Source organism: Ursus arctos, unplaced genomic scaffold, assembly GCF_023065955.2.
Source record: "Ursus arctos isolate Adak ecotype North America unplaced genomic scaffold, UrsArc2.0 scaffold_18, whole genome shotgun sequence".
NCBI lineage: Eukaryota > Metazoa > Chordata > Mammalia > Carnivora > Ursidae > Ursus > Ursus arctos.
The window spans coordinates 30,704,714-30,724,944 of record NW_026622852.1 but is presented as its reverse complement, the minus strand read 5'-3'; the positions used below and the strand labels follow the sequence as shown (position 1 = coordinate 30,724,944).

Below are 20,231 nucleotides of genomic sequence, written 5' to 3'. Positions count from 1 at the left end.
GGTGGGGATGCACGATGGTACGGCCACTTCGGAAGACAGTGGGGCATTTCCTTACAAAACTGTTCTTCCCATGCCATCCAGCAGTTGTTCTCTTTGTAATTGACCCACATGAATTTAAAATTTATGTCCACCCAAAACCCTGCACGTGGATGTTTAGAGTAATTTTATTCATAATTTCCAAAACTTGGAAGCAACCAAGATGTCCTTCAGTAGCTGAATAGATGACTAAATTGTGGCACATCGAGACCATGGACTACTATTCAGCACGAAAAAGAAATGAACTGAAGATGAATCGAGTGCCAAACAGAAATGAGTTACCAAGCCATGGAGGACATTCCTAAGTGAAACATTGCTTCCCTTGTATGGAAATTACTAGTGCGTATTAGTAAGTGAAAGAAGCCAATCTGAAAAGGTTACCTATTGTATGATTCCAACTATATGACATTTTGGAAATGGGCAAAACTATGGAGATAGTAAATGGATCAGTGGTTGCTAGGGGTTCGAGGGAGGGAAGGACACACAGGCAGAGCACAGGGGACTCTCGGCAATGTGATGGTTAATATGATGTGTCAACTTGACCAGATAGCTGGTAAAATATTATTTCTGCGTGTGTCTGTGAGGATGTCTTGGAAAGAAATTAGCATTTGAATTGGTAGACTGAGTAAAGAAGACTGCCCTCACCCATGCAGGTGGGCAACATCTAGTCTGTGGAGGGGGCCTCAATAGAACAAAAAGGTGGAGGAGGGGCAGATCTGCTCACTTTGCTTGAGCTGGGACACAGCTGCCCTTAGACACAGGTGCTGCTAGTTTTCAGGCTTTCAGAATTGGATCAGAATCTATACCATCAGCCCCCTCATCCCCCTGATTCTCAGGCCTTTGGACTCGGCCTCACACCATCTGCTCCCCTGGTTCTCAAGCCTTCAGATTCACTGAATCATACCGCCAGCTTTCCTGGTTCTCCAGCTTGCAGGCAGCAGATCGTGGGACTTCTCAACCTCCATAATCAAGTGAGCCAATTTCTATAACAAACCTCCTCTTTTATATATATGCTATTAGTTCTGCTTCTCTGGAGAACCCTGACTAATACAGGCAATGAAACTCTTCTGTGTGATGCCATAATGGTGGATATGAGTCATTATACGTTTGTCAAAACCTATAGAATGTGCAACACAGGCATGAAGTCTGATGTAAACTGTGGACTTTGTGCGATAAGGACGTATCAATGCAGGTTCATCAGTTTTAACAAAGGCACCAATCTGGAATAGGATGTTGAGTGGGGGTACGTGTGTGTTGGGGGCTGGGAGTGGATGGGAACTCTGCACTCACTGCTTAATTGTGCTGGAAACCTAAAACCGCTCCAAGAAGTAACTTCTATTAAAAGGAAAAAATTAAGAGGTACAAACTTCCAGTTCTAAGATAAGTAAGTCACAGGGATGAAAACTACAGCACAGGAAATATAGTCAGTATTATTATAATAGCGTGTATGGTGACAGATGGCAGCTGCACTTACGGTGAGCACGGTATAATGTACAGGATTGTCCAATCACTATGTTGTAAACCTGAAACTAATGTAACACTGGGTGTCAACATACTCCAATTAAAAAAAGGGGGAAAAACGAAGGGACTGCTAGATGATATTAGATACTACTAACTAGTAATGACCAAAATAATGTGATTTGGGTATTAATACAGATAGATCAGTGAGAAAGAATATAAAGCTAAAAATATAGCCATATATAAAAATATACAATAAAGATAGCGTTTTTAATTTGTGGTGAGGAGCTGAGCTGCTTAGGGCCCCTGGGTGTGAACCCAGACAGCAATGCTGTACCCTCCCGAAGCCGTTATTCACAAAGCCCACGGCCAGTGTTGCAGCTCCAGGTATATGGGTTGTTTCCATGTACAGTATTGTATATTCCATGCAGATTATTTCATGTATAGGCTAGAACAACTGCCTAGTCGCTAAAAATGAGTCATTGGATTCCAGTACCACTATATAAAAAATTAAATATGAGATAGTAAAAATTAGAAAATATATGTGTTTATTAGATCTTGAAGTGGGAAAAACCTCTTCTTATAGGTAAAAACACAAGGATAAAAATTTCAAAAGAAAAAAATAAACAGAATTAAAGGGTAAACTTAAAAAAGACATTCATTATATATGATAGACAAAGGTTACTATTATTATATACTGAGCCTTTAGAAATATTAAGAAAATGAAAAAACAATGTAAAAATTGACAGAGTACATCAGTGAACAATCCAGAAAATAAATACACAGAGCCAGTAAAAATATGACAAAATTCCATCCTGCTAACTAGGATTCAATAAAATCACTATTTGCCTAAATGTTTGGAGACAGTTTTTGGTTTTTTGCTTTTGAAAGGCTGAAATAAATTTCTGCAATCTTCCAGGAATGAAATTTGACAGGATGTTTAAAGAGCCATAAAAATCAGAGATGTACACGAAAAGGTTATTTAGCTCATGTGTCCAACAACACAGACATGATTAAACAAATCAGGCTGTATTCATAACCTGATGTAATACTAAGCCGCTACTAACATATTTGTTGAAAACAAGTAGATAATATAAGAAGATCTCAAAACAGGATGCCCACACTTTTCGGAAATGAAAAAAGGAAAGTTCTAGTAGATGGATTTGTACCAAAATGATAAGAGTTGCTTATCTTAAGGAGGATTTTTATTTTTTCTTTGTTCTTTTCTGTTTTAAAATTATTTTGTACTGTACATTAACCAATTTTGTGATTAGGAAAAAATGTCATTTTCTGCTTAAATAAAAAATACCCAGCTACAAAAAAACAAACCAAAACCCGACAATTAAAATCCACTAGGATGTGGGAAAGAACTCAAAATGGAATGTAAATAATAACAAACAAACCTAACTGTATTACAGTGAATTAGGTAACCACACTAAAAGGTGAGGAAGAAAAGAACGGACCTAAGTAACTTTGTAAAAACCTATTTTGGCCGAATAATGTAAGGACAAAAAGGACAAAAAGAAATGGATATGAATACTGTGTTCTAGTTAGTACGTTTGTCTCTCACAGGGCTATGGGTTAGCAATTCTGAAACTGCTTTCTGTGTATACCGGGATTGAACAAATAAGCATATATATCCTAGGTGATGGGAGCCAGATCTTCCACTGTTGCAGGAAACACTTCAAATAAAGAGAAAAGACAGAATAATTGCTGCGGTGTTGAATGGAATTGGAGGTATCATGAATACGAACTCATGGTGTGTGTGTGTGTGTGTGTGTGTGTGTGTGTGTGTGTGATACACGTACACACAGACAGATGCAGAAATAGACGTAAATGATTTTTAGCTCTGTCTGCTGAAAGGGCTTAGGAGCAAGAGGACTGCAATAGTAATACGCCCAGCTAGCACTCGGATTTGGGTTTCTAATCCCATTCTTCAACAAAGGGAACCAGGGTTCTTTGGAGAAGTGGTGAATTCCAGGGCTCTGAGTGGGGGTGAGATACGACGGGGTTTCGTTTTGAAGAGACCAATCTGGATTAGGGGAGTCGGAGCAGGTCACTAGGACCAGGGAGGACAGTCCAAGTTAGAGACAAAGGTAAGCAGATGTGAGGTAGACTATACGGTGGAGGAGGATGAGAGGGAGAAAAGGGGTTTGAAAGATGTTCAGGAAGTCAGTGAGACAAGAGCTGGTGACGGGTTGGGCATGGGCGGTAAAGGAAAAGGAAATAATCATTACCCCCGCGCTGAATGTCCGAACGGGTGAGCACGTCGTTAATCGGCGCACAGAGCAGGCTTACACAAAATCTCCATCAGCCCTGTCTCGGATAGGCTGAGTCTGGGATGCCTCTGGGACATCCACGTGAGGGCATAAGGAAATAATTAAATACACGTAATTGGAACAAGGGAAGGAGCTCAGGGGGTCTTTGCCATACAGGTGGTAACCGAATTTTCTGTGTTCGCCATTGTACACGCACCAAATATAAGGGTCCACTTACTCCCACCAGTCATACCCACTAGTTCTGGCAGCCCATATGGTGAGAAACAAGATAACAGCAGGGATGGCCCTTAAAACAGTGAGTTTCTCCTCCACTGGAGTCTCCTGAAAACCACACTGACTCAAAGACAACTTTATCTCACCACCTCCCACGAGCAATCTGCTAGCAAGTGCTCTCAATTGCACCTCTCCAGTCCATCCCTTACTCCTCACCCTGCTACTGTGTCTTAGTGCAGGCCCTCCATACCCACCTCCACTCCGCCACAGCGATCTTCCTAAATACTATGTCTCCTTCCTTCCCTACCTCTTGAAATAACGAGGAGATAGTTATAATAACAGCTCATATTTATAGAGTGCTTTAGGGACTGTGTTTAGATCTTTTCATGGGTTATCTCATTAATGTTCACAAATTTCTAAGACAGGCATTATCTTTTTTTTTTTTTACAAATAAAGAAATGGAGGCTTAGAAGAGGTTAAGTAACTTGATCAAGATTATATAGGTAGTAAGTGGTAGAGTCTAAATGTGAACCTAGTTTATTTGATTCCAGAGCTCGTGCACTCAGCCACCATGCTCTGCACGCATTGTAAATAAGAAGGGAAGAATCACTATGACAGGGAAGAAAGAAATCACTTACTAAGAGATGTTGTTGGGCAAACCCCTCTTTCAAGGCCTCCGTTTCCTGACTCGTATTGAAAAGGCTGTGCTAGAGGCTTTCTAAACACGCTCAAGCTCTAACATGCTCTATTTCTGAGAGATAGGATGAAGGAGAAAAAGAGTTTCCCATCTCTGAGTTCCTGCTGGGATGCCCACCCCTTGAGGTCTACACTGCGTGAGCACTGGTCAGTTGAAGCAGCTGTGACCCTTCTTTATGTGGCCAAACAGAAAGTGGCTCGGGGTGCCCTCTGCCCAATTATGTTGGGGTTTCCCAGCAAGACTATATTACAGAAGCTCCAGTCAATGGATAGTCTTGATTCCTAAAAAATCTCCCTATTTTCCTTTGTACTCTGGCCTCTTAGGCAGGTGAATGAGGGCAAAGGCTGCCCATGAAACTGGAAGCTCCCTTTCCTTACATCTGAATCAGGCTAATTGGCCTCCCTCCTATTTACTCTTCCCCAAAGTTTGAATCTGGCTCTTCCCAAAGGTCCCTTATTTAGGACACCGGTGCCTGCCTTCAAATGAATGAGGAGTTCCCCTGCTGCAGAACTGTTCCAGAATAGTGACTTTCAAATTTTTGACAAATCTGACATTGTGGCCCAGTATACTCACATTCATGTATGTACACACACACACACACATACACACACATATGTACACACACACACACCTCTGTGCATAGACATACAACTACAATAAAATTTATTACCTTTATTATGTGCAATATACTTTGATATTTTTTTAAAAAAAGATCACTTATTCGACAGAGAGCACAAGCAGGGGGCAGTGGCAGGCAGAGGGAGAGGGAGAAGCAGGCTCCCTGCAGAACAGGGAGCCTGACTTGGGGCTCCATCCCAGGACCCAAGACTTTAACTGGCTCAGCTTCCCAGGCACCCCTACCTTGATAATTTCTAACATAGTCTATTTCATGAAAATTTTCCTGGTCCAATCCACTAAATTCATTTTATGAGCCATACATGGCTTGAAAATCATTATAAGACCATGTCCTAGACCACCTATTTAAACCAAAAGTGAGGAGAGGAAGTCTAACTAGTATCAGTGTAATTAAAGGACAAAAGGTTTGGTTATTAAAAACTGAAACTTAATGTGGGTCACCTTGGTGGCTCAGTTGGGTAAGCGTCTGCTTTCAGCTCAGGTCATGATCCCAAGGTCCTGGGATCGAGTTCCACGTCAGGCTCCCTGTTGAGCAGGGGAGCCTGCTTCTCCCTCTGCTTCTGCTTGCAGCTCCCCCTGCTGTGCTTTCTCTCTCTCTCTCTCTCTGACAAATAAATAAAATCTTAAATAAATAAATAAACAAACAAATAAATAAATAAATACTGAAACTTAATGGTTTTTTCGGCATGTAAGGTGACTGACTGTATCTGAACATTATCAGGTCCACAGTCAATCTGATTGGTCCTGTGGCATAAATGTCGCAAGGCGTTTTGGGGCACCTGGGTGGCCCAGTCAGTTAAGTGTCCTGCTCTTGATTTCAACTTAGGTCATGATCTCAGGGGTTGAGAGATATAGCCCAAAGTCGGGGTCCATGCCGAACATGGAGCCTGCTTAAGATTCTCTCCCTCTCTGCCCCCCACCTAAGCACTCTCTCCTCTCAAAAAAAAAAAAAAAATAGTCCCAAGGTGTTTTATAATAAGAGGAAGCACAATTACCCTCAGTACTTGTAAGGAGTCTGAAATAACTGTGCTCCCCCTTCTCTCTGTTCTGTAGAGCACTGGATTAGGGGGAAAACAGTGTCCATGTGAAACTTTCAGGGATTAAGTATAATTCTTGTGGTACACAGTAAGCCCCAAACCCATCAAACTTTTAATGGGTGCTTTCTAAGAGGAGTCAGGTCAAGAAGTATTTACCTGTGTAACCAATTTTCTGCTTACTGTTGTAAGAAGGCTGCTGATGGTACGGTCCTTAGCCCTAATTATAGTTAAGTAGGCCTGGTACACGGTGTGGGCTCAAAAACTGTTGATTGAACGCATGCATGAGTGATTTAGTGAACTGAGTAGAAGCGAAGCGTTGCCATAAAATGGAACTCTGCTACAGAGAACACGAGCATACCCTATGAGTACTTCTCAGGTTTGTTTTTTTTAAAGATTGACTGATTGATTTTAGAGAGAGAGGGAGAGCAAGCACGGGGAAGGGCAGAGGGAAAGGGAGAGAGAAACTTTAGCAGACTCCTTACTGAGCTCAGAGCCCCACTCCGGGCTTGATCTCAAGACCCGGAGATCATGACCTGAATTGAAACCAAGAGTTGGACGCTTAGTGGACTGCGCCACCCAGGGGCCCCTCATGTCATGTTTAATAATCTATCTTCCGTGTCTGAATCTCAGGCACCTAGCTAGTACCATACAGCTATATGTTCAACAAATATTTATGATGTCTCTTACATGCCAGACGCCCTGTTTGGTGCTCCACACAGAAGTAAGAGACACATTGCTCCTTGTGATACATTGTTTAATGGCCAAAGACGCTTTCCATCCCAGTATGCACTCACTTTTGAAATGTGCTTTTGCAACATCTTCAAACCAGAGGAGGAGTCTATGTCTCTGCCCCCCTGAATCTGGACTGGCCTTGTGAACTGCTCTGGTCAACAGAATGAGGTACAAGTGATAGGAACGTTTTGGAGACTAGGCCTCAGGACAGCTTGTCACTTCTGGCTTCTCTCTCTCAGAGCACTGCCCTTAGAACGACATGCAAGGAAGATGATCTCACCAACTGGAGGATGCAAGGTCATGTAGATGAGATCTGAGACACCTCAGCCAACAGCCAGCACCGATGGCCACACGGGTCAAAGAAGCCATCTTGGACTTTCTGGTCCAGCCAACCTTCCACCAGCCACATGGGTGAGCCCAAGTGGCCCAGGAGAGGAACTGCTCAGACAACCCACAGAATTGTGAGAAATAAGAAGTCGTTGTTGTTTTAAGCCACTTAGTCTTGGGGGTAGTTTGTTACGTCACTAGAGATAAACACCACAGAAACCAGTAGCTAAAAAGAGAGGTGCTGACCTAACAAAAACCCATAGCGTTGACTTAGGGACTGCTTAGTGAACAGAAGCTGGGAAGGCAGTGAAGAGACTATTACCAAATGCTGAGAGAGCAGACAGGAAATTGCTCTTGGAGTTTGGAGAATGGTGAACTGTATTATTCAGTGGCAGAATAATTGGCAAAGTGGGCAAAAATTACCTGCAATAACTAAGAAGACAGAAAACATATCCAATGAATTTGTAGATATGGATTAGGAGATTTCCAGGGGCAATTACTGAAGACAATATCAACTGGCTTTTTTTAGCTGGATGTGATAATGTGTGGGAAGAAAGAAATAAAATTAGGAAAGAACTGCTCAGATTGAAAGCAGAATCTAGAGGAAATGAAAAGAGCCTAAAATGTGCCAGGTTAGAAAAGAAAGCTGTTTCACATATTCATTCTTTCCAGCCAATGAAAGAATCTCTTAGTAAAATATGACTTGAGGATAAAGCTCAAATCAGGAGTATTACTGCACAGCCCTTTATTAAGACCTCAAAAATATCTAAGATGGTACACTGTAAGTAAGGCACTGTAAGCTAAACAAAAGAACTTCTAAGAACTTCAAGGGCATTTTCCCACAGCAGCCTGAGCCACCCAAAGCAGAGAGATAGCAATTTTGTTATGCTGTGCCCACCACAACTATAGCTGCCATCTGTCATCATAGGCACGATCATAATACCATTGACTATATTTCCTATGCTATACCTTTCTTCCTCATGCCTTGTTCATTCCATAACTGGAAGCCCATACTTCCAAAACCCCTTCACCCATTCCGCCCATTGCCCCATTCCCTCCTCTCTGGCAACCGTCAGTTTGTTCTCCGTCTTTATGAGTCTATGTCTGCTTTTCTTGTTTGTTCATTTGCTGTTTTTTGAGTATTCCTCCCCCTCACCCCATTTTATAGCTAAGGAAATTAAGGTTCAGAGAGATAGAATGAATTGTCCAAGCCCTGAATTGGGTCACCATGAGACTTCATAGACTTTCTGGGGTCCACAAGGTCAAAACTATTTTTATAATAATACTAAGACATTATTTGCCTTTTTCACTATGTTGGCATTTGCACTTAGATTTCTGGAGGGTTCTCACAGTTCCTTAATTTATAAGAATGGCTCAATATGCTTAAATTGCTTTGGGCAAATAATACAATTTATGCAGAATACCAGTTTTCCTGCTGGGAGTCTGGAGTTGTGGGATATGCTAGAGGCAGAAGGTGCCTATGTAACTGGCCGAGTAAAAACCCTGGAGTCCTAAGTTTAGGTGTGTTTTCCTGGTAGGCAAAAGGCTAACTGGTTGTTACAGTTCATTGCTGGAGGAATTAATCATGTCTTGTGTGATTCCACTGGGAGAAGACTCTTGGAAATTTGCACCTGGTTGCTTCCAGACTTTGCTCCACGTGCCTTCTCCCTTTGTTGATCTTGACTTGCATCCCTTTGTTGTAAAAGATCCTCGCTGCGAGTACAAATATATGCTGGGTCTTGTATTTCTCTTAGCAAATTACTAAAGTTTGGGGGGCGGGAGTTTGGGGATCCCCAACATACTAAGCAAAATCCAAACAGGAAAAACTCCAAGAATCCATACCAAGACATATCACGTTAAACTACTGAAAACTAAAGATAAAGAAAAATCTTGAAAGCAGCCAGACAGCAGTGACATGCTACGTAGAAACATTACCGAGGAACTCCAGTCTGACTGACAGTGGCTTTCTTGTCTGAAACCATGGAAGCCGGAAGTGGCACAGCCTCTTTCAAGTGTGGGAAGGGGAGACCTGACAAGTGTCCACTCTAGATCTGGTTTATCAACTCTTCAGGAATGGAATCAAGACATTCTCAAAGGAAGACTTAAAGAATTTGTTGCTAGTGGAGCTACCCTTAAATACTGTCCAAAGAACGTTCTTCAAACACAAAGGAAATGATAAAAGAAGGAATCTGGTGCACTGGGAAGGAAGATGAAACAACAAAAAGGGAGAACTATGGGTACCTTAGAGACTATCCTCTTCCTCGTGGTTTTTATAAATTTTATTTGATGATCGAAACAAAAATTATAATACCATCTGGTACCCAATCAATGACATTTAAAAATGGGGAAGGTCAAGGTATCTAAATGGAAGTGAGGTTTCCACATTTCACTCAAAGTGGTAAAATGCTGGTACTGGTTATGAGTCCCTTATAACTTATATATACATTATACATTGAAGTATATGGTAATACTCAGAGCAACCATCACAAGAACTGTAGAAAGACAAATACTCAAAACCACAATCAGTCAATCAAGATGGAATCCTAAAAGATGTTCAAGTACCCTACAGGAAGGGGAAAAAAGAAATAACAGGGATGACAACCAGAGGAAATAAATAGAAAATAAATGATAAAATGGCGGTCTTCAGTGCTGACATGATTACCTTAAATGTAAATGGACTAAACACACCCATCAAGAGAGCCCACAGTCCATGGGTTGGCATCAGGTAACAAAGGCAATGCACCTACCGTTTGGCTTTCTGGGGTCTGTTCCCTGCACATCTGGGGAAAGATGCTGCTCCCTCTGGGGGGCTCTGCCTGGAGACCCTCGACAGGCTCTCCCCTCAGGGTCCTGGGCTGCGTCGCTGCTGGGAGGCTGCTTGCTGGGGGCCCGGCTCTGCCTGCGGGGCTCAGCCTGGGTGTCGGGCAGACAGGGAAGGGCTTGGGGTCTGCAGGACTCTGGGCTCAGCCTTCCCTTCTGCTGTTCTGCCTCCCTTCGTTTGTTTTCTTCCTCTCGCTTCCTGGAAGCAAAGCCGATGAGGCAGAGGAAAACATTAACAGAGCGTTACCCATTCAAACGTTCCCGAGCTTTCCGAGGGGCTACCACAGCACAGGAAGGGCTTGGCAATGCACAGTTTCCACAGTGTCACAATTTTTGGTCTTTTCCCCAGAGCTTATAGCTCAGAAGATGACGGAGCTGAAAAGAATGTTATAGATCAGACTTTGCCCAGCTGGGGCACACGTGATGGAAAACTGTGTTTGTGAGACAGGACACAATCCTACGGTGTGTGCGCTCAAGCTTGTGTGGGAGCCCTGCAACTACATGCCTTTTCCTCCTGTTCCAGAAAGCACATCAGAATGCGACTGAGCATGCCAGCCACACGGACAACCTTTAATCTTCCCTAGATATTAAAAAAGACCACTGGCAAGCCTCATGATTATATGAAACAGTTACAAAACACCTCACAACAGATGATAACACGCCTGTGAGTCGCAACACGGCTCATGAGGCCAACCCACTCATTTTGCAGATGAGGTCTAGAAGACAGGATGATTTTCAAAAGGTCATACACAAGTCCTAGTGGTGAGGCTGTGGAGGGCAACCGACTAGAAGGGGGCTGGCCAGGAGAGGCCAGGCCGAGGAATGAGTGGCAGTGTGAGGAGGAGGATGGGTCTGAGGCGGCCGAGGTCCAGAAAGCGGCAAGTTGCTTGAGGACGACGGGGCTGAGTTCAGGACGAGATCTGTTTGACCAATAGCATTACTTGCTAGGGATTGCCAAGGGACAGGAAAGGGGGGTAGAGAAAGAACATTTACTGAGCTTCTCCTGTGCTGGGCACCGCAGGCCACAGAGTACACCCCTCCCTGGAGGAAACTAGATTTCAGAGGAGACAGCCGGGAGAAAAGGACCCAACAAATGATAGGAGGAATGTTACACTAGTGAGCTGGCAGAGAGGGGGGAGTGATTGATTTTGTCCGGAGGAGTCCAGAAGCTCCCAGCTGCTGATTCTCAAAGATGTGGAGACGTTTGCCAGGCAGGTGCGGTGGGAATGAGGACTTCAGTGCAGGGAGCAGTTTGGGCAAAGGTGCAGGGCGGGGGAACATGGGGGCTGTTTTGCCTCTTCTCATCTTCGAACAGTGCTTGCTATACACAGCAGGCGCCCCACGCATACGTGCGGTTCCCACAACCCAGTTACTGCGCAAGAAGAGAATCAGGTGGCCACATGAAGGTTCGGGTTAAAGTAGAATGATTAGGGCCGTAGTGGAGACAAGCTCACACTGGGAAGGATAAGAACTTATCTAGTCCTGCCCCTGCAAATAACTTCAAAATGATATTGAGCCAGTCACTTTCCTGTTGGAGACTCAGTTTCCCCAGGTCTAACACTTGTATGATAGTTTATAACCTGGAATTGATTTAGGGGTCTGTTTGGAAGCCAGATGTCTTTATAAAATCTGGGGTATCTTTTGTAATGAGATAGGTTTCTTCTATCGTAATAGCTGGTATCAGAGTCCCTCTTGGGGGAGAGGGACCTTGTTTAGAAAAATATTTTAATCAGCTTGGGAACAGAATGGAAGGCGGGTAGCAGGTGAGACTTGCAGGCCTCGCTGGCGATTGGCTCTGAGGCTCTGGGGGAGGGCTGTTCCTGACAAAAGGAGAATGTGCTTGAAGCTCCTGACAGGGAGGGAGGAGATAGAAGAACCAGAGAGAGAGAAAGGAGGGGGAAGGAGAAGAGGGTGAAGGGCTGGGTATTGTGGACAGCGAGGGCCTGGCCAAAGAGAACCCTCCACGGGGAGCTGATGGGAAGCACTTTAGCTCTGCGCTCCTCACGCTTTAACGAACAGAGTCTCCTGAGATCTCGCGAAAATCTAGATTCTGATTTAGCAAGCCTGGGGTGGGGCTCAAGATTCTGCATTTCTAGCAAGCACCCAGGTGACAGGTGTTGCTGGGCCTCTGAACCACACCTTGAGTAGCAAGGCTTAAGACAACAGAAAAGTTTCATATGGGCTGTTTTTTTGTTTTAGAGAGACTGGGTGCAGGGAGGGAGGGGTGCAGAGGGAGAAGGAGAGAGAGAATCTTAAGCAGGCTCCAACCCCAAACGAGGGGCTAGATCTCAAAACCCCAAGACCATGACCTGAGCCGAAACTGAGTTGGATGCTTAACCGACTGAGCCACCCAAGCCCCTCATACGACCGTTAACTCTCATGATGGGATATGAAATACGATGCTCCTCAATGACGCCGACTTTTGGAAAGGTCTACCAGGCTCCCACGTGCTTGTTTATAAGCAACCTGACAAGCTGCAGAGCGAAGACACCAGACACTGAAGCAAGAAACAAGCGTGAGACAGAGACCCTAAGCCTCCAAGAAGTCACAGGATTCAGATTTCCACTGGCTGTGCGATTTGAGGCACTGTTTATTTAGATGTCAAGGGACAGAGAAGACCCAGATGACAGATACCTGGCTTACACTTTGATATAAAGCCTTGTCCACTTAACGTCCCCTTCTGAAGGTTTTTTGTCCCGTGGGGAAGCTCCTGATCTGGGCCCAAGCTTGCTTATCTCTTCATTTCCCACTAAGTCCCAATGCCAGCCAGATGCGTTGTGCTAACTCCTGGAGAGCTCTGATGTTTTCATCTGACTCTGGTTTTGTTACACGCTTCGCCGAGGCTGACACCTGAGCGTGCAGCACTGCAGTTGGCAGGCCAGCCGGACAGCCTGTCATCATCAGTGCCTGAGAGTCACATGAGGCTAGCAGGTGCCGTTTCAGCGGGAGCTGTCTGGGAGAAGGCTGCTTTTCAGAAGAAGGTGGAAGCATCTGGGTGGCTGAAGTGCCACTAATTGATGGAACAGCCTTGCTCCTGGCAGGCAGGGGGACGGCTGCTCTTTTTACGAGCACCGATGAAGAGAACTGCTCTAACAGAATATTGGTCCTTTAGGCAGACACACACGTGCGGCTGTCTGGCTTGGCATCTACGTGGGTCTCACTGCTGTTAAGCAGGGCTCGGAGGTGATAAACTAGACTTTGTTATTCGAGTGGTCATTTCTCTTTCTTTAGGGAACCCAAACAGCTTTCCTTTTCAATCCCAAGAAGCTGCTTACAATCAGGTCCTGGGCAAACCCTGTTGCTGCAGACCTTTCTGGGCCTCGAACGGAGGCAGCCACAGGACAAACAGGGCATCCGGCCTTACAGAGTGATCAGGGTGTCCACAGAGCAAGGGGGCTCCGTCTTCCGAAGACATTTTTGGATGGGAAGGTTTGCAGGAAGGGTTTTTGGTCTTTTTCATTTTGGTAGAACTCAGTAAAGCAGATTTGGAAGGAAGAATGTAATTATCAGAATATATCATTAGACCCTCAGTTTGTGCATAGAAATAGATTAATCTTTAAACAAACTAATGCATTTAAAAAAATCTTCCAGGTGGCCCATGGCCCACAACTGTGCAGTTCTCTAGAGCTGTGGCTCTTAATGTGCAAGTAGTGATCGTTGTGGAAAAGCGGGTGGGATCAGAACCGGGACTACGCATAACCTGCATCCTATCTACATATTGCTGCCTTGAAACAAAAGCAACAGAAGCAACACATGCCACACACACACACACACACACACACACACACACACACACACAGAGGCTACATCCCAAGAGCAGAACATGAGCCTATGTGTATGTGTCCCTGGGGAATAAGGTCCAGCTCCTCTGCTCGTGGTCTGAGTTAGGAGGAATCTCACTTTTATTTGGTAGATAAGGAAACTGAGGCGGATAGATAGGTGACTTAGAGATGATAAAATACAGACAGCTGAGCTAGACCTCAGCTCTTCACCCTTCCCTCAGTGACAGTGTTGTTTTGTTAAAATTTCACTTAGTCTTTTTCTATCATTTAAAAAAATGACTTGGGTCACGATGTCTGGTTGGCTCGGTCAGTTAAGTGCCTGACTCTTGATTTCAGCTCGGGTCATGATCTCAGGGTGGTGAGATGGAGCCCCGCACAGGGCTCCGTGCTGGGTATGCAGCTTGCTTGAGATTCTCTCTCTTCCTCTGCCCCTTCCCCACCCCCACCTCCACTTCTCAAAAAAAAAAAAAAAAAAAGAATGAATTGGGTCATACGAAGAAACTGCTAATATCACATCAGAGGAGCCATTAACAGCATTTCGAACTAGCTTTGGATGTAGCTTTTAGTTCTAAACTCTCAGACGCAGTAATTGTCCTGAAATTTAAGTGTTTTTTCCTCCAACTAATTTATTACAGAATGTCGAAGATCTAGTAATCTTCATGGGGGTTATGTTATAAACTTGACCTATTTTCGACAAGTTTGGAAACAAATACCAGAGAAAGAACCAATGCTATTCTAGTTTATATGAAAAATTAAAGAGAAAAAAAGTCCTGTCTATGCACAGCAAATAACATTTTAGCAGGAAATTTACTAACATGGCAGAATCTTAATGCATAAAATAGTCCTGCCTTGTCCTCTCTTTTTTCCTATTATCTTATGGGAAATTGACCAGATAACAGTTTTCAATGGGCTGCCAATTAGTCTGGTTTGTACTGCCTTTTCTGGAGCAATGTTTGCAGCTCCGCAGAGGCTCACAGTATAAAAAAGCGAGAAAGTCAACTGAAGATGATGAGATCCTTGACAATGTCTGTTTCAGGTCCTGTGCATCACAGAGCAAAGAGTCTCCAAACTGTGGGCTGAGGAACCGGGTGTGTCACCCTGGGGAGAAAAGATGTAAGGGCCACATTGCTCCTGCAGATCTCCGAAGGGCCACTGGGAGGCAGCAACATGGCCTGGAGTCCCCCCAAACCAGACCTGAATCCCGTGGATGGGGATTTCTACAAATGAGCAGCCTAGATGACAACCGCAGAAATGGGCCAAGAAGAAACTCAGTGATGGGGGCGCTTGGGGGGCTCAGTCTTTAAGAGTCTGCCTTTGGCTTGGGTCATGAACCCCCGCATCGGGCTCCCTGCTCAGCAGGAAGCCTGCTTCTCCCTCTCCCACTCCCCCTGCTCGTGTTCCCTCTCTCGCTGTCTCTCTCTCTGTCAAACAAATGGATAAAATCTTTAAAAAAAAGATAGAAAGAAAGAAAAGAAAAGAAAAGAAAAGAAAGAAAGAAAGAAAGAAAGAAAGAAAGAAAGAAAGAAAGAAAGAAAGGCAGTGATCAAAAGATTGCTCGGGGACACCTGGGTGGCTCAGTTGGTTAGGCGTCTGGCTTTGGTCATGATCCCAGGATCCTGGGATTGAGTCCCGTGTCCGGCTCCCTGCTCAGCAGGGAGTCTGCTCTTCCCTTTGCCCCTCCCCACTGCTCGTGCTCTCTCTCTCTCTCTCTCATAAAAAATAAATAAAATCTTAAAAAAAAAAAAAACGTTGCTTGATGGGCAGAGAGTCAGACCAAGGGCCATAACTTAAATGACTCGAACGTCTGATGTCTTCAGCATCTCAGGACTGGGGTGTGTTCGTTTGCACAATGTTCACAGACCCACCTCTGGGCCTGGACAGTGTGAGTCCTGGAAGGCGATGCTGTTTTCTACTCTCCAATGTGGCTTCCACAGAGAGTTGTATTTGCCCAGTTGCAACAAGAAAAAATTGTCAGAGACTGCAAAAAGCAGCAGGCTCTTCCCCTTTGCAGTGGAGCATTCCAGCCGCCATTGCTATGCAGGCAGGACCTCAGAGACGTTCGAAAGATGGGATTAAAATGGCTCTCACAGAAAGGGGATGTCTACTTACCAGGTCCTGTTGTACCAATTCAATGGGGCTTCGCCCTAATGACATTCTTGTGTATAGTCTTGGTGTAGGCTTGGAACCAACTAATATTCTTACTTTTCTCAAAAAGTTTGGAGGAACATGGTGTGCTTTGCCATGTTAGTTAACTTGGAGAGTAATAGGAGGATCTTCTACTAAACTGTGTTGCGGAATGGATGATGGGGGCTTGACACCACTCTTTCAACAATTCCTGGAAACGATACTGGAACAACCGAACAAGCGCTGGGGTGAGAGAAGACCTGAGTAAGGGCCCGGTTCTGGTTACACTAACGTGTAGAAGTAAAAGAAAGTAAAAAATTTTTAAAAAGAAGCAGGGCTGTTCCATGCTGGCCTATCAAGCTGGGCACTAGCAGCTGGAGACAGCCTCCAGCCTAAGTGTGGCTGGTTGGAACCCTGGCTTAGGGCAGGGCTGAGAATCACAGACCGTCTTTCTCCTTTACTGGCTGTGGTTTCAGGAACGTTAACCTCTGTGAAACCCCATCTGCGAAATGAGATTAAGGATAGCTGCCCTGTCTACCTTACCGAATGATTGGGTGGATTGAATGAACTAACACATAAGAACTTTGTAAGCTATAAAGCACTATATAAATATAATTGATCACTATTACTTTTATATAAAGCTCTTAAGATAAAGCTTCCCTGTGACAGGATCTGGTTAGAAGTGAAGAAATTAGTGTTTGGCATGAGTATGGTGCAGTCTGAGAGCTGAAGGGCTGGCCTGATGATATTTTCAGAAATGCTCATTGATGAAACCACACAACTCCCTTTTCTGTGAGAGCCATTTTATTATTTTTTTAAAGATTTTATTTATTTATTTGAGAGAGACAGTGAGCAAGAGAGAGCATAAGCTGGGGGAGGGGCAGAGGGAGAGGGAGGAGCAGACTCCCCGATGAAGGGAGCCTGCCATGGGACTCGATCCCAGGACCCTGAGATCATGACCTGAGCCGAAGGCAGGTGCTTCACCGACTGAGCCACCCAGGTGCCCTGTGAGAGCCATTTTAATCCCATCTCTCCGACCTGTCGTAGGTCCCGCATTCACGTACACACTGCACTGGAATGGGAAAAAGCCTGTTTATTTCTGCAGTGTCTGACAGAATTTTCTTCTTCTCAAAACTGGGCATGTACCACTTCTGCGGAAGCCACGTATCGGGGGCTCATGTTGGAGTAAATGTAGTGGTGAACCCCTTTGCTCTTATGCTTCTTTTAAAAATCAGAATAAAGAACTATCATAAACCTGTCAAATGGTAATTTGCTCATGATAAATATGGAGGGAGCCAGTAAGCCAAATGCACAAATCTAGAAGCACCAGTGTGTGTTATGAGGATAAATGGAACATCAGTGTATTTCCTGCCTGAGTGAGGCAAACAAATTAAGGTGATATACTTTCAGAGATTCACAGAATTGAAGGGGACCGAAGAGAGTATGTGGCCCAAGCCTCCCACTTGGCTGAGGGGGAAACTAAGGTCTAGAATGAAAAATGACTCGTGTTAAGGTTTCAGACTCCCTGTAGGGGCAGTGATTGAACATTTATGATTAAATGCGTATTAAACATCAGGTATTTTAAGACACTGGAGATATGGAGACACACAGTATAATCCCTGATCCCAAGGGATTGACAATCTAGTGGGGAGTCAGACCCATTCACTCCCACAGATCGTTCTGCATGTGATGGGTTCTAGATGTGACAGGGGCTAGCACAGAGGTATCTACACAGAGCTGTGGGGGATGTGGGAGGCAGTCACTACAGTGGAAGAAAAAAAAAAAAACACCTAGAAAGAATGTCAAAATGAGAAAGGGAAGTGAGAGGTTGTTTGAGGCAGAGGCAAGAGCACGAGGAAGGACATGCAACCCAGCTCTCACAGAATCTTTGACTCAGAAGAGATCTCAAAGACTAGTTCTTTATATAATTTTAAAAATTCCTTGTATATTATCCTGGAGAGATGATAATTCCATTTTGGCTGGAACATTTCCAGTGAGAGGAAACTGATTACCTCAGAAGACAGAAAAGTTTCCGCTCTAACCTTTTCAGTTGGTATTGCTCTGTACGTAGGGGGCTGTGAGAGTCTGTCTCTTCACTGTCGCTGAATAACAGGCTGAGGACTATCTGGGCTCTGACTTCCTCTTGAAGGAATAAGAAAATGTCATGTGTCTTAGAACCTTTGACTTACAGAATGTTAGAGCTGGGCGGGTGGGGGAGCTCAGATATCATTTAGTCAAATGGTTTTTAAAAATCTCTTTGTGACTCATGGACCTTCTTTGAGATTGTGATAAAAAATACATAGATCTTCACTACCCAAAATGTACATATGCTCATGATATACAAACCACTGCATTTAGTTTCGGGGTATTCATGGAGCCCCAAAGACCATCCTGGATTAAGAAATCTTTTCATTTTATTAATGGGAAACTGAGGCTTGGAGAAGTGGGATGGCATGGAGTGGAATCATGGGAGTGATTCCCCATGGGTTGGACTGCAGTATGAGCAGAAGAGTCAGGCCCCTGGGTCAACCCTGCAGAAACCCAATGACAAACTGAAGGCGTGCAGGGAAACGGGCTGCAACTGCATCTATTGTGAAGAGAAAAGGAGACTTGGGGTAGGAGTGGGGGGTGCCCACTCTAATGATCTGAAAGTTGGTTTATGGGAAAGGGTTTAGACTTTTCTCTTTTGCTTCAAGGGGTATCTCAAGACCAAAAGGCAGAAAAGAACTTCTGCCAGATAGAACTGTCCATGACTGGAATGTGCTGCTTGAATTCTTTGTCACTCGACTTTTTGAGGACACAGAACAACCTCCTTAGAAGGGACTGTGGTATCACAAGAGTTTGAACTGGGTGACCCAAACTGGACTTGATTATGTACCTCTGGGAGACCCATGCAATCTCATACCGTAGCTGGGAAGCAGCTCAGGTCTTCCAGAGAGCATGGAAGTTCTGGAAAGTGAAATGGGAGGAAGTGAGGCAAACTCAGGATGGCTGAGCCCTCAGGTATGAGGGTGGGGGAGGGAGGTAGTCGTGCAAAGGAATGGGCCTTGGAGATAAAAGTGGAAGCAGAATGGTGAAGCGTCTTATTGTAGCACCATGGATGAGATTCAAGAGTGATGAAGGCACACTGCGGCAGGACGGAAGATGGAGGCAAGAGAAATTTCAAGAGAAATTCACTGAATCAATGGCGGCAGCAGCTGCAGGGAAATAAGGAGGTGAGAAGAGAGACTGGCCGTGGTGGTGAGCTGCAGGTTTCACGGAGAGTCTGAAGTGACAGAGACAACAGGACACACCAATGGAAAGTGTTGGCAAGTCACAAAACGACAGCGAAGTGGAAATGCCCGGTAGGGAACTGATGATGTGGAATCAGAGTTCTAGGAGGTCAGGATGTGAGGCCGGCTGATGGACTGTCCACAGAGATGAAGTCACTCAAGTTTCAATAGGAGACACCTTTCCAGTGGAAGAGAGTGGAACATGAGGAGACGTCTAAGGAGCAAGTCTGCAGAGCTGACCTCAGCGAGGACGTGGTGTGATTAAGAAGATGTGAGAAGGAAGAGGCAGAAGACAGCTGAGATTCAAGAGTGAAATAGAAACCTGGAGAAAAAGCAGCTTCCGGGGAGGAGAGGGAGCAACATAAATACAGTCTTGTCTCGCGTGCATTCCGCCGTGTGCTGTGGCAGGTCGATGACAGCCGTTCGCTTTGGCAACAACACAGGCGGTGCAGCATGAGCTATAAAGTGCTTTCAAGTGGATTATAGCTATTTCTTAAATGGTATTTTCTAAAAAAACATGCCTTGGAAAATATGACTAAAACTTCGCTCTCTCTCAATTTCTCTATCAGTAAATTAGAAGTCATTTTAAGTTTAATAAGTTCCCTTCACATCGTTGCTTTAAGGAAGGTGGCCTGTGCCATGCTAACGTGCCCCACCGGGAAAGCTATGCCCCGGTGACAGGACGTGCCTGGGTCGCCTTGGCCAGGGAGGCGGCAGCAGCAAGGACTGAAGTTAACATTCGGATTTTTGTTCCTTAAAGCAAAAACCAAAGCCAAAATTAAACCCTGACTCAGACCTTAAGAAATAACTTTTGAGAA

At 44.6% G+C, this 20,231-nt stretch overlaps 1 protein-coding gene across 3 annotated transcripts in view; it reads right to left on the bottom strand.

Moving 5' to 3' along the window:
* The window catches only part of INVS (inversin), a 148,473-nt gene that overhangs the window by 19,288 nt on the left and 108,954 nt on the right, over window positions 1–20,231 (bottom strand). For all 3 annotated transcript variants that reach the window (XM_026506130.4, XM_057313622.1, XM_057313623.1), the window contains one exon: window positions 10,163–10,434. In XM_026506130.4, the coding sequence (XP_026361915.2) occupies window positions 10,163–10,434 (272 nt within the window). The remainder of the gene's footprint in view (window positions 1–10,162; window positions 10,435–20,231) is intronic.